Source organism: Mus musculus, chromosome 7, assembly GCF_000001635.26.
Source record: "Mus musculus strain C57BL/6J chromosome 7, GRCm38.p6 C57BL/6J".
In the NCBI taxonomy this organism is placed as follows: Eukaryota; Metazoa; Chordata; class Mammalia; order Rodentia; family Muridae; genus Mus; species Mus musculus.
In genome coordinates, this window is record NC_000073.6 from 24610294 (window position 1) to 24622896 (window position 12603).

Sequence of the window (12603 nt, forward strand, 5' to 3'; positions counted from 1 at the left end):
AGTAAACTGTGTGCGCGTGGGGCACACTCTGTCTCTGGGCAGATCGCTGACTCAGCCCGGGATACCCCCTCCCCTTGTCCGGCTCCCTAAACCGGTCAGGGCCCTTCCAAAGGGCTTATTAGAGGGGAGAGGCCCCCATCTTCATTCCTATCTTCCTTTGAGGATTTCCTAGGCTTCGGCCTTAGGGAGGCTGCTGTATGCAGGTGGCTAAGAAGCCCGGCCCTCCAGGGGCACCGGAGGCTGAGTGGGAGGTCTGGGCGCTGGGCTCTCTCTGGGTGGGGCTGGAGGGGCCGGGATGGCTGGGTGCCTGGGCTGCGGGCGGGGCAGGCTGCTGGCTCCCTCCTCCCAGGAGAGCTGTCGGACCTGTTGTCCCCCCCTCCACTTCCGGGCTGCTGGGGAGGGGGACGGGGCGGCCTCTCTCTCCTCCCTCCTTCCAGCCACCTGTTTAGCCGCAGGAGCGGCAGTGCCCAGTGCAGAGCCAGAAAGAAGGTTGACGACCTACGAGGACCTCCTCCCGGGAAGGAACGGAGGCGTTGGGGCCCCAGGCATATCCGGAGAGGTAGACATTGCCAGCCCCGAGTTCTGGATCTTGGGGTGAGGAGCCTCGGACGCTGATTCCTTACAGGTGGTTCGGGACCCAACTGTGGAGCTCCAAGGAGGAGAGCCGGGCTAGTCCCGAGAGGGTAGAGGAGATGGAATCTCTTGGAGGCAATCCGGGAAACTGGAGAGGGCTGCAGAAGGGGCTCAGGGATGACACATGGAGCAAAGGGAAGGCTCAGCGTGCGACGCCCCAGCACGGGGAGCGTTAGGACCCCGGACTCAAATTCTCTTCCCACCTCTAGGTGTGTGTGTCACCTTCGGAGCCGACAGCCTCTCCCCAGTCGCGAGCGGGTCCCCAGGAAATCTACGCCCGCGGAATGTTCAGAGCTGGTCTCTGAACCTTTAGGTTCCGCCCTCTGGGCAAGCTCAACGCGCTCTAGACCACGCCCACAAACATCAGACCACGCCTCTGAAACTGACCACGCCCACACCACAGGAATCCGAAGCGGCCATGGGGACACCCAGCACCCTAGAGGAGGGCTCCTCGTCTCCAAAGGTTTCGGAATGCGCCGTCGAGGTCCAGCCTCAAGGGGCTGTGCAGCCTCAGGGGCACCCCGAGGATCCCAAAGAGCACAAGGAGCCCGAAGTCCCAGCGGAGCTTCCAAGTTGCCCCGGAGCTGGGCGGCAGGCCGAGGAAGAGGAAGAAGTGGAAGAAGGTAGCAGCACCGAGAGCTGCCGCGAAGAGGTGAGGGATCATCCCCCCGGGGGGGCTGTCCAGACGGACAGACAGACACCCAAGACGACACAGAAGAACATAAAGAGAGAGACTAGACAGAGACCCAGAGTCAAGGAGAGTACCCATAGACAGGCAGAAACACCCTGTTAGACAAAGTTGGATTTGAAGCCAGAGAGACTCGGGTAGAAACATAGAAACTAGATACGACAGAGACACAGGGAGTGAGACATAGACCTAAAAGAGAGACACAGGGAAGACACACAGACCCAGAAGAGAAACAAAAAGAAATGCCAACATAGAAGAGTCTAAGTCAGAGAGAGGGACGGGGGTGGGGGTGGGGGGAAGAAGAGCGATCCAGGGACTCTGAGAAAGAGATCCCAAGAGGTTGAGACTCAGGGACAGATGAGCTCATCGTGTACAAAGACACTTGCTGTCAAATCTGACGACCTGGGTTCGATCCCCAGAACCCTCATTGATGTAAGGCAAGAATCTTCTGATTTCCACTAGCATTCAGGTACAAAAAAGAAAGAAGGAAAGGAAGGAAGGAAGGAAGAAAAAAAAAGAAAGAATAGAGGAAGAAATGGAGGAAGAAAAAAGAAAAGGAGAGAGAAGGGAGAAAGGAAAAAGGAAAAGAAGAAAAGGAAAGGAGGGAAGAAATGAGGAAGAAAGAAAAAAGAAAGGAAGGAAGGAAGGAAGGAAAGAAAAGGAAGCAAGCTCTGCTAGTTCAGCTTCAGAGCATAGTGGCTTTGTATGATGGGTTCAGAACCTGCCGGCTTCCCCGCTTCACGGTCTTCCATTCGGACCCGAAAGGAAGTAGTTGAACTTGGCAGCTCATGACCCCCAGAGGCACTACTGGGGTGGGACCAGACCTGTTTGGTGACTTGAGGGGGGCGAGACTTGTTCTCATCACACCCTCTCTAATTTCAGCCCGAGGCTACGCCTGCCGCGCAGATTCCAGCCACACCTTCCCCATGCCTCCCTTCTGGGGAAGAGCTGCGGGGGGCAGCGCGGCGGCTGCGAGGACAGCAGCTGGAGGCACTGACTCGCGTGGCTCTGATGGAGCAGCGGGTGAAGGAGTTACAGCGCCAGAAGAAGGAACTGAGGATCGAGGTGAGGATGGGGAGATCTTGGGAAATCAACCCGTGAGGGAACCTGCGAGCCAAGACACCGAGTCCATTCTAAACTTTAGGATCCTTTTTGATAAGCAGCAGGTGTTCAAGGCCCGAGGCCTTTTCCAGACTTCCCATCTCCCAGCCCCTTCCTCCACTGGCTGCTGCACCCAAATTCTCGCCTTGTTTTTTCGCAGATGGAGGTGGAGGTGGCCCTGCTCCGGGGTGAGCTGGCCGGGGAACGAGTGGCCGCTCGCCGGGAGGAGGAGCAGCTGCGGGAGCTGCTGGGCCAGCGGGTGGAGACCCAGCCGAGCAGCCAAGAACAGCGGGAGCAGGTTGGTGTGACCAGCGACTCCATCCTCATGTTCCTTTCTTCCGGGCTGGAACACCCTCTGGTCGGACCTAATAGTTGTCCTTGTTCTTCAAAGAGATTGGGTTCCTGTTCCTCATTTTCCTCCTCTTTCCCAGGCCTGATTTGGATGCCTGGCTACTGAGGTCTCTTTCTTGGCTGTCCCTATAATTTCACAGTTTAATGGTGTAGTAGGAAACATTTCAAACCCGTAAAAACTGAATACTCAGTTGGGCTGGTGTCCTATGCTCCCCAGCTTTAGTAGCGATTCCTTTACTATCCTTTCATCTCACCCAGTTCTTCCCTGTCTCCATATCCCTGGATACTAAGAATCTAAATCAACCCTGCAAGGCTGAGCCACGCCCCCAGGCCCTCACTGGGGGATTCTAGACAAAGGCAAGAGGATCTGCCACTGAGCCACGTCCTCACCTTGTTCCAAGTTTTAAATGCTCCTTGTAGAAGCCATATTACCTGTATATGTTTTAGCAGGTACCACAGAAAAATGAGAACTTTCTTGTGTGTGTGTGTTTTATTTGAGACTTGGTTTCCCTAAGTAGCCCTGACTGGCCTAGAACCCATGATTCTCTTGTCTCAGCCTCTTGAGGGCTGGGGTTACAGGTGTGCACAGGGCTGGCTTGTTGTAATTGGTCATCTCAATTGTTTTGTCTCTAATGGACCTAGTGGGCCTCCCCTACTTGTCTGTTTGCTTATTGCTTGTTGAAGAAACTAGGTCTTCTGGGTGATATTTTATGGTTGTTTTGTGTTTCCGAGCTGGTGTCTTACTATGTAGCCCTGGCTGGCCTGGAACTTACTATATAGACCAGGCTAGACTCAAACCATTGGATTCACCTGCTTCTGCCTCTTTTTTTTTTTTTAAAGATTTATTTATTAATATATGTAAGTACACTGTAGCTGTCCTCAGACACTCCAGAAGAGGATCTTGTTGTGGATGGTTGTGAGCCACCATGTGGTTGCTGGGATTTGAACTCTGGACCTTTGGAAGAGCAGTCGGGTGCTCTTACCCACTGAGCCATCTCACCAGCCCTTCTGCCTCTTAAGAACTTTGTTGTTGTTGTTCTGTTTTCTTGGTTTGTTTTTTTTTTTGTTTTTGTTTTTGTTTTTGTTTTGTTTTGTTTTGTTTTTTGAGGCAGGGTTTCTCTGTGTAGCTCTGGCTTTCCACTTTGTAGACCAGATTGGCCTTGAACACAGAGAAATCCGCCTACCTCTGCCTCCCAAGTGCTGGGATTAAAGGCGTGTGCCACCACTGCCTGGCATCTTAAGGCCTTTAAAAAAAGATTTATTATTTATTTGTTTATTTGGTGTGTGTGTGTATTTGTAACATTCATGTGAGTGGTCTTTGATCCCCGAAGAAGGAGAATTCAGAACCCCCGAGGCTGGAGGTTGTCTGTTGCCTGTCATGGCTGCTAGAAGCAAGCTCAGCTCCTTTGCAAGCGCAGCAGTGCACACTCTTAACCTGCCCAGTGTTTTGTTTTTTGAGGTAGTATCTCAGATAGCCTTGGCTGGCCTTGAACTCTGTATGCAGCTGAGGATGACCCTGAACACCTGGTTTTTTTTTTTTTTTTTTTTCCTGCATTCCTTTCCCAAGTCCTGGGATTTCAGGCAGCGCTAGGCCCAGCTGAATTATGTATGTGTTATCCTATAGCAAAAGCAGCTGGTGCTGCCTCCCATCTCAGCCCTCCTCGTCCTCCTCCACCCTGTTCAGGGTCTGTAGCCCATACTGAGGCTGGACTTGTGTCTGAGGATGATTTTGAACTCCTGGCCCCTTGGCCTTCACCGCCCAAGCCCTGGAATTGCAAGCTTGCGTGACGACGCTCGGCAAGGGTCTGACTCTTCAGTTTGTAGCCAGGATGTGGCTGACCTTGTGCCTGTGGGGCCAGTCAGTGCCCCTCTGTTTTCTGGGAGCACGTGGTCGCTTGGCTGTAGAGGTTACAGCGTGCTCTAATGCTTTCCCACTGTGTCTGAGGGACGTCAGTCAGCTCTGAGAGTTCAGACCTCAATGAGTCACTCTGATCTTAAGACTCTCTTATCTAACCATGTTGACATCCCTCCAGGTCACGGCTTGGATCGGTCTGAAAAAGTCATTGTCAGCTGTGTTTCTGTCTGTCTGTCTGTCTGTCTAGGAGCTGCGTCTCATCACCCCGAGCCCTGATTTCTCTTGAGGTCTAGTTCTGTTTGTTTATGATTCTGGGCTCTAGTCATTTTTTTTCCCCCAGACCCAGAAATCTGAGCCCTGAGCCGTACCTGCCTCATACCTAGGGCTCCAGTCCCCAGCTTTCCTCCCTGTACTCCGGGATTCTGGCCCCAGCCCTTCTCCCTCAGACCCATGGGCCCAGGACCAGCCTTTCCTCCCTGAGACCTCAGGTCCAGCTGTTTTCCCTCAGTCTACGTTGCCCCTTACCTACCATCCTGGAAACCCCTCTTCTCCACAGTGTGATCTTGGTGTCCCTCCTAGCACCAGACTATAATCCTGCCCCTGGCCCTGCATGCCCCTCCCCCCCCCCCCTTTGAGACCAACACTCGCCATGCTCCCTCCTTCCTGTCTTCTCTCCTTATTTCTTTTCCAGTCACACTTCCCAGGCTTGGCTTAGTCTTGCACCTTTATTGCTGAAAGTCCTGAACATGGAGATCTGTTCGTATTTCCATAACTTCACATTTAACCCCAGTGTTAGCATTTGACCAAACCAAATATGAACTATACATACGACATGTCACCCCTGACTGTTGCATGAGATACACCTGGTCTGGGGGTGTGGCTCAGTGGGAGAGCCCCTGCCTAGAATCCCCCAGTGACAGGCTGGGGCGTGGTTCAGTGGTAGAGCCCCTACCTAGAATCTCCCAGTGAGGGGCTGGGGGCGTGGCTCAGTGGTAGAGTCCCTTGCCTAGAATCCCCCAATGAGGGGCTGGGGGCGTGGCTCAGTGGTAGAGCCCCTGCCTAGAATCCCCCAGTGAGGGGCTGGGGCGTGGCTCAGTGGTAGAGCCCCTGCCTAGAATCCCCCAGTGAGGGGCTGGGGGCGTGGCTCAGTGGTAGAGCCCCTGCCTAGAATCCCCCAGTGAGGGGCTGGGGCGTGGCTCAGTGGTAGAGCCCCTGCTTAGAATCCCCCAGTGAGGGGCTGGGGGTGTGGATCAGTGGTAGAGCCCCTGCCTAGAATTCCCCAGTGAGGGGCTGGGGTGTGGCTTGCAGCGCAGCATGGGTATATCATACATACGATTCAGTCCACTAGGCTGCAAAAAGCCTAAATGAATCAACAATAATAATAAAGAGCAGGGACAAAATGGAGTCCATGCTGCAGGTTCCCGTGTGGTCTGTCTCAGTGCCTCACAGTGCCCAGATGAAACAGCTTTGTGCTCTGCTGGAGGGCAGAGCCTGAGGCTGGCCTACCTTAGCTCTCCATTTTCACACAGCATGACTGTGTTTTTACACTTCTGCCTTCATTTGTCCCTCCTGTTGTCCCTCTCTCCTCTCAACCCCCTGGCCTCTCCTTCCTTCTTCTATTCGCTTCCTCCCTCCCTTCTTACCTCCCACCCTTACTTCCTTTGTAAGGTCTGGCTCTATGACCCAGGCTAGCTTTGAACTTGCCATTCTCCTGTCTCCACCTGTCAAGTGCTGGGTTTATAGGCATATGCCACCTTCTCTGGCTGTCTCTGCTTTCTTACACTGTGTCCTTGGTAACTCCTCTGGGGCAGGGCCATAAAGCATATCTGGGGGTCCTGCGTGAGGAGCAGACACCCCAACATGGTTGGGGTGCTTCCTTGCCTGAGTCCACAGCCTGCTTGTCTTCTCAGGAGCAGAGGCAGCTGAGCCAGGAGCGGGATCATGTGGAGAGTCTCCGCCAGAGACTTAGGGAGGCACAAGGACAGCTTGATTCACAGCCAGAGGACCAGAGAGAGCGGCTCTCACAAGGGGTACAAGAGGTGAGGGCTCTTTGGACCTGCTTAGAAATGGATTCCATGTCTGCCTTCCAGTAGGACCCAAAAGTTTTGGCCCAGATCTCTTCCCTCAAACCTAAGAGTCTAGCCCCCCCACCCCAAAAGAGTCTAGGCCCCAGCCCTCCTCCCTTGGGTCCATGAGTCCAGGCCTCAGCCCTTCTTCTGACCCAGAGGCCCTGACCTGTCTTCCCCCTTAGATCGAGGGGCCTGGCTAAAGCCCACCAGCTCACTCCTTCCTCAGGGTTAGGGATCCAGTCTCCAGTCCCTTGTGTCCCCACCCTCAGATCAGAGAGCAGCTGGATGCAGCCCAACGCACCTATGAGGATCTGGAGTTCCAGCAGCTGGAGCGGGAGAGCCGTGTGGAGGAGGAACGGGAAAGCCCTGCCGTCCCAGCTCCAGACTCCAAGGTCCGGGAACTTCAGTCCAGTGTGGCCCAGCACAGGGTGAGTTCTCCAGACCAGTCTGCCTCTCCCCCATTGCCGTGATGGTTCTGAGACAATCACTGTGTCAGACGTGGTGATAGCCATCTGTGAGCCACCAACTCCTTCCGGTAGGATCTGAGGTGCATCCTACTGCTTTCTCTTATGCTGTAACTGAGGATGGCGAGGGCCGAGGTGCTCACATCATCTTTCCCACTTTTTTTTTTTACTTTTCTATTTATTTATTTATTTATTTATTTATTTATTTATTTATTCATTCATGTGTTAGAGCGTGCGTGCGTGCGTGCCACTGTATTCATAGAAGTCAGAGAGCGGGAGTCTATTCTTCCACTTTATTCCCTGGGATTGAATTCATGTCGTGAGGTGTGGCAGCAAGCCCCTTTACCTTCTGAGCCCTCTCGCTAGCCCCAGCCACCCATTCATTCATTCTATCAGTTTTATGTTCAGAGTTTGGCCTTGTCCTGTGGGGACAAGCTTAGCTATACGGCTCAGCTTCCCATTTGTGGTTAAACAGTTCTGACTGGGGTCTCCCTCCCACACCTCTTCCGGCAGATAGTCGTCCTTTCTCTTTTCCTTCCGTTGGTTTCTGTCTGCGTGGGGCCCAGGCTGCCTAGAACCAGCTGTGTAGCTGAGGATGACTCTAAACTTGTAATCCTCCTGCCTCAGCCTTCTGAGTGCTGGGACTGCAGATGTGCTCCACTACACCCAGTTTTTGCTGAGGGTGGAACCCAAGACTTCGAGCCTTTCAGGCAAGCACTCTGCCAACTATGCCACATCCCCAGGCCCTTTGGATTTTGAGATAGGGACTCTGTAGCCAAGGCTGGCCTAGGACTCACTATGAAGCCCAGGCTGGCCTCATATCTGAGACAATTCTGCCTCAGGCTCTTGGGTGTTATAATTACAGTTATGGCTCCCCTTTCTCTGTTCTTTAAGTTATGATGATGATGATTACGGTTGGTTTTTTTGGGGGAGGGGTGGTTCGAGACAGGGTTCCCTGGCTGTCCTGGAACTCACTCTGTAGACCAGGCTGGCCTCGAACTCAGAAATCCGCCTGCCTCTGCCTCCTGAGTGCTGGGATTAAAGGCGTGCGCCACCATGCCCGGTGATTACGGGGTTTTTTGTTTTGTTTTTGGTTTTGGTTTTGTTTTGAGACAGCATTTCTCTTTGTAGCCCTGGCTATTCTGTACTCACTCTGTAGACCAGGGCAGATCTGCCTGCCTCTGCCTCCCACATGCTGGAATCAAAGGCATATGCCACCACTCCCGACTTAAGGTTTATTTTTATTAATTTACTTTAATTATATGTGTATGAGGCTGTATGCAAGTAAGTGTGTGTGTGTGTGTGTGTGTGTGTGTGTGTGTGTGTGTGTGTATGCAGGAGCCCATGGAGGCCATAAGAGAGCGTCAGATTCCTTGGAGCTGAGTAGTCGCCTCTTGTGGGTGCTGGGAACTGAACTTGGGTCCTCTGCAAGACACTCTTAGCTTCTGCGCCCCTCTCTCTGATCTTAATGAGTTTCTGGGTCTCCTTTGGCATTTGTCTTCAACCCTAGATGCCTTCTGGGCCCTGGTCTCCAAAAAAAAAAAAGAACTCCCAGGGGGCTTAGTGACAGCTCTCCCTCCCCAGTGCCTGAGGTATCCGGGTGGGGGTGGGGAGACAGGGCACCATGGAGAGTAGCCTGGAGTCCTGGGCAGACAAATGAATGACCAGAATGGGGGTCCTCTGCAGCGCCGCATCCAGGTCTTGGAGGAGCAGCTCAGGTCTCTGGGGGAGCAGATGGCTGCTGAGAGCTGGGGGCTGAGCAGGAAGAAGGAGGAAGCTGTTCAGGCTCTTACACAGGTGCGTTTCTCCCTGCCCCACCTCCTCGCCTCCCAGCTCCCTGTGCCCAGATAGTCCCCAAAGTCAGATGTTCTATGGGTGTGGCCCTTCTGCCTGTGTTCGCCAAGACCCCTCCTTCTCCTTTTCCTAGGAACGGAGCCGGCTGTTCGAGCTCAATTGCCTGCAGGGAACATGTGGTGGGGACTTCTCTGAGCCCGACCAAGCACTCACCAAGGTAGGGGATTTCCTGTCCCTTCTGGTCCTCCTCCTTCAGACCGGGCACCTGGGTCCCAGCCCCTCACACCTTCAGGAATCAGGAGTGTGAGCTTCTGGCCCCTCCCCCCTCAGACTTAAGTCTAGGCCAGCTCTTTTTTCTCAGACCCTCCCTTAGACCTCAGAACAAGGATGGCTCGGGCTGGGAGACTGAGCCGTGAGGACTGTTTTCTGGCTCTCTTGTGATTAGACCTTTCCTTTTCCATCTAAGAAGTGGACTGGCGCTGGCAGTCTGGTGCTAGAGCATTTGTAACTGTCAGTGCTGTGTGTGTCCTGAAACCAAGCCCCTAATGTACGCACATGTGTGATCTGTCTGCATGTATGTCTATGTACCACATGCATGCCCAGTACTCAAAGAGGCCAGAAGAGGGCAGGGCACTGGATCCCCTGGGCCTGGAGTTACAGATGGTTGTGAGCCTCCATATGGGTTGCTGAGAATCAAACCTGGGTCCTCTGGAAGAGCTGCTGGTGCTTTTAACCACTCAGCCACCTCTCTAGTCCCCCCATAACCCCACCCCACCCCCTGCCCCAACCCTAGCCCCGACTTTCCCATAACCGTTGCTCTCTTTCTAGTTGCTGTTCACACAGAAGACGGACCGTCAGCTGCTGGTGCTGCAGGACCCCACTGCGCATGCTGCGGCCAGCTCCACCTCTTCTTGCCTCTTCTCGGTGCACAGCTCCCTGCAGGTACTGCCCCTCTCTGTTTGCGCATGTGCACACTGGGGAGGGCGGGGCTGGCAGCAGCGGTCCATCAGGAGCCTTCACTGCTACTCTCTGCCTAGGGATGAGGGGATGGAAGGATGGATGGGGAAACTTGCTTACAAGATATTAGATTAGATGACTCGAATTTATTCTTATTATTAATATTTTTTTCATAACACTACATCTCCCATGCAAGATGGGATCCTGTAACTGAAGAGTGAAATTTAAGAGTAACCAACAAGCTACTTTAATGAGGTCTTCTCTCTCTACCCCTCCCGATCCAGCATTCCACCTCAGTTTCTTATATATATATATATATACATACACACACACACACACACATATATATATATATACATATATATATATATATAACACATACATACACATGCGTGTCTGGTGGCCTCAGAGTCTGAAAGAGGGCATCAAATCTCCTAGAACTGGAGTTACAGAGGGTTGTGAGCCCCCATGTGGGTGCTGAGGATCAAACCTCAAACCCAGGACCTATGGAAGAGCAGCCAGTGCTCTTAACCACTAAAACATCTCTCCAGCCCTGCCAATCACTTTAAACAATGTTTGTTGGCGATTTGTCCTCCCTTTTGAGAACGGTGACTTGTTCATTCAACTCTTCTTATTTGGCAGAATTGGGTTTCCTTGGTGTGTGTTCTTATTTTAAAATTTTATTTATTTTATGTATATGAGAACACGGTAGCTGTACAGATGGTTGTGAGCCTTCATGTGGTTGTTGGGAATTCAATTTAGGACCTCTGCTCTCTCCGGTTGGCTCTGCTCATTCCTGTCAACCCCGTGTGTGTGTGTGTGTGTGTGTGTGTGTGCACACGTGCGCGCGCGTGCACTTGGCCTGTAGCGTCTAGACAGAGTCCATCTGAAGTGCTGCTGGAGCCATAGCCCCTGTTCTGTGGCTGCCTCTTCACTTTGCCGTTCTTGCCTGCTGTACAAAGGCTTTTTAGTTCTACAAAACCCTGTTTCTCGGTCCTCAGAATTATTCCCAGTACTGTTTGAACTCTTTTCAGAAAGTTCTTGTCTATGCCTGTATCTCGAGTATTTTCCCATAACAGTCAAAGTGGCTTAGGTTTTATTTTAGACTGGTTTATCTCATTTTATGTGTATGAGTGTTCTGCCTGTGTTTGTGTGCTGTACATACATGCAGTACCTGTGATAGCCAGAAGAGGGAGGCATATCCCCTAGAACTGGAATCGTAGATGGCTGTGAGCCACTGTGTGGGTGCTGAGAATTGAACCTGGGTCCTCTGGAAGAGCAGCCAGTGCTCTTAACTGCTGAGCCATCTCTCCAGCTCTTTATTTGTGAGGGTCTCACTCTGTATCCCAGGCTTCTGTCCTGTTTGCACATCCTCCCATATATTGGAAAACATCTTTCATGTGTGTTTAGTGGTGCATGCTTGTGATCCCAGCACTCAGGAGGCAAAGGAAGGAGGGAGACCCAGGCCAGCCTTGGCTACATAGAGAGATGCTGTCTCATAATAATAAAACTAAAGCCAGGGGAGGTAACAGGCTCTTGTAACTCCAGCACATAAGAAGTGGAGGAAGGATTGTGAATTTGAGGCTAGCCTAAGCTACAGCAAAATTTAGGGCCAGCCTAGGCTACACAACAAGATCCTATCTCTGAATGGATACGTAAATAAATAAATAAAAACTAAAATTAAAAAAGCAAATAATCTCTAGATAGCTCTTTTTTAAAAAAGGAACTCAGCATATTGTATTTATTTATTTTATGCATATGAAAGCTCTATCTGCATGTACACCTGCAGGCCAGAAGAAGGCATCAGATCCCATTATGGATGGTTGTGAGCCATCATGTGGTTGCTGGGAATTGAACTCAGGACCTTTGGAAGAGCAGCGAGTGCTTTTAACCGCTGCTCCATCTCTCCAGCCCTCTAGATGACTCCTAGTCTCCAGTGGGAGGTCATGTTCTGCCAGTAGCCAGCATGCTGTCTTGTTTTGGCAGTTTCTGTCCACTGTGTATTGGGTCTGGGGATACAGAGCCATGGCCAGCTGTATGAAATTGAGTAGATAATAAACTTTTTAAAAATATTGGTCACTTAAAGATTTTTTTTTATGCAGGCTCTCATATAGCCCAGGTTAGCCGCAACCATACTGAAATGCTCCTGAGTGCTAGGATCAGCGTCGTGTACCACCATGCTCAATTATATGTGATGCTGGGGGGTCAAACCCAGGCCTTTGTTGGGCCAGCACTCTACTGAGAAACATCCCCAGTCCTTTAAACTTTTTTACTTTCTCTGATTCTGGGAGTTAAAGTTAGGGCCTCAGTGCCCTGAGATGGAACAGTTAGCTGGTGGCTTTCCTAGGCAGTGCTCTGTGACCTCTGGCATCCACATGTGCATGGGTCTCTATGTACGCTGAGTCTGCAGTGAGCCGAAGCACAGCATTATGGTAGAAGGGCCTGACAGAGCAGGGGCTGCTCACTAGTGCCAACCAGGAGCAGAGAGCACAAGTGTGTGTGTGTGTGTGTGTGTGAGAGAGAGAGAGAGAGAGACAGAGACAGAGACAGAGACAGACAGAGAGAGAAAAACCTGCTCAGGAGATGCCCCAAGAAACCTACTTCTACAGAGAAACCCCCACCTCTTGTTGGTATGTGTGTTCCTGTTTATGTATGCCCTCACCCATGTGGATGCCAGAGTTAACTCTGCTC

At 51.9% G+C, this 12603-nt stretch overlaps 1 protein-coding gene and 1 long non-coding RNA gene across 12 annotated transcripts in view; one reads left to right on the top strand and one right to left on the bottom strand.

Moving 5' to 3' along the window:
- The window catches only part of Phldb3 (pleckstrin homology like domain, family B, member 3), a 19004-nt gene continuing 6401 nt past the window's right edge, over positions 1-12603 (top strand). The window contains exons 1-9 of one of the 4 annotated variants that reach the window (XM_017322157.2): positions 1-594; positions 843-1285; positions 2204-2386; positions 2583-2720; positions 6539-6667; positions 6967-7125; positions 8848-8958; positions 9089-9172; positions 9784-9897. In XM_017322157.2, coding sequence (XP_017177646.1) covers positions 1052-1285; positions 2204-2386; positions 2583-2720; positions 6539-6667; positions 6967-7125; positions 8848-8958; positions 9089-9172; positions 9784-9897 — 1152 coding nt within the window. In that variant the 5' untranslated portion in view covers positions 1-594; positions 843-1051. Of the gene's footprint in view, positions 626-842; positions 1286-2203; positions 2387-2582; positions 2721-6538; positions 6668-6966; positions 7126-8847; positions 8959-9088; positions 9173-9783; positions 9898-12603 lie in introns of those variants that run through there. The other 3 variants (XM_030242440.1, XM_030242441.1, NM_001102613.1) reach the window with 3 other exon arrangements.
- Positions 9754-12603, bottom strand: part of Gm26550 — an 18350-nt gene continuing 15500 nt past the window's right edge. For all 8 annotated transcript variants that reach the window (XR_881891.3, XR_001778065.2, XR_001778062.2 and 5 more), the window contains one exon: positions 9754-9988. This is a non-coding gene — a long non-coding RNA (predicted gene, 26550). The remainder of the gene's footprint in view (positions 9989-12603) is intronic.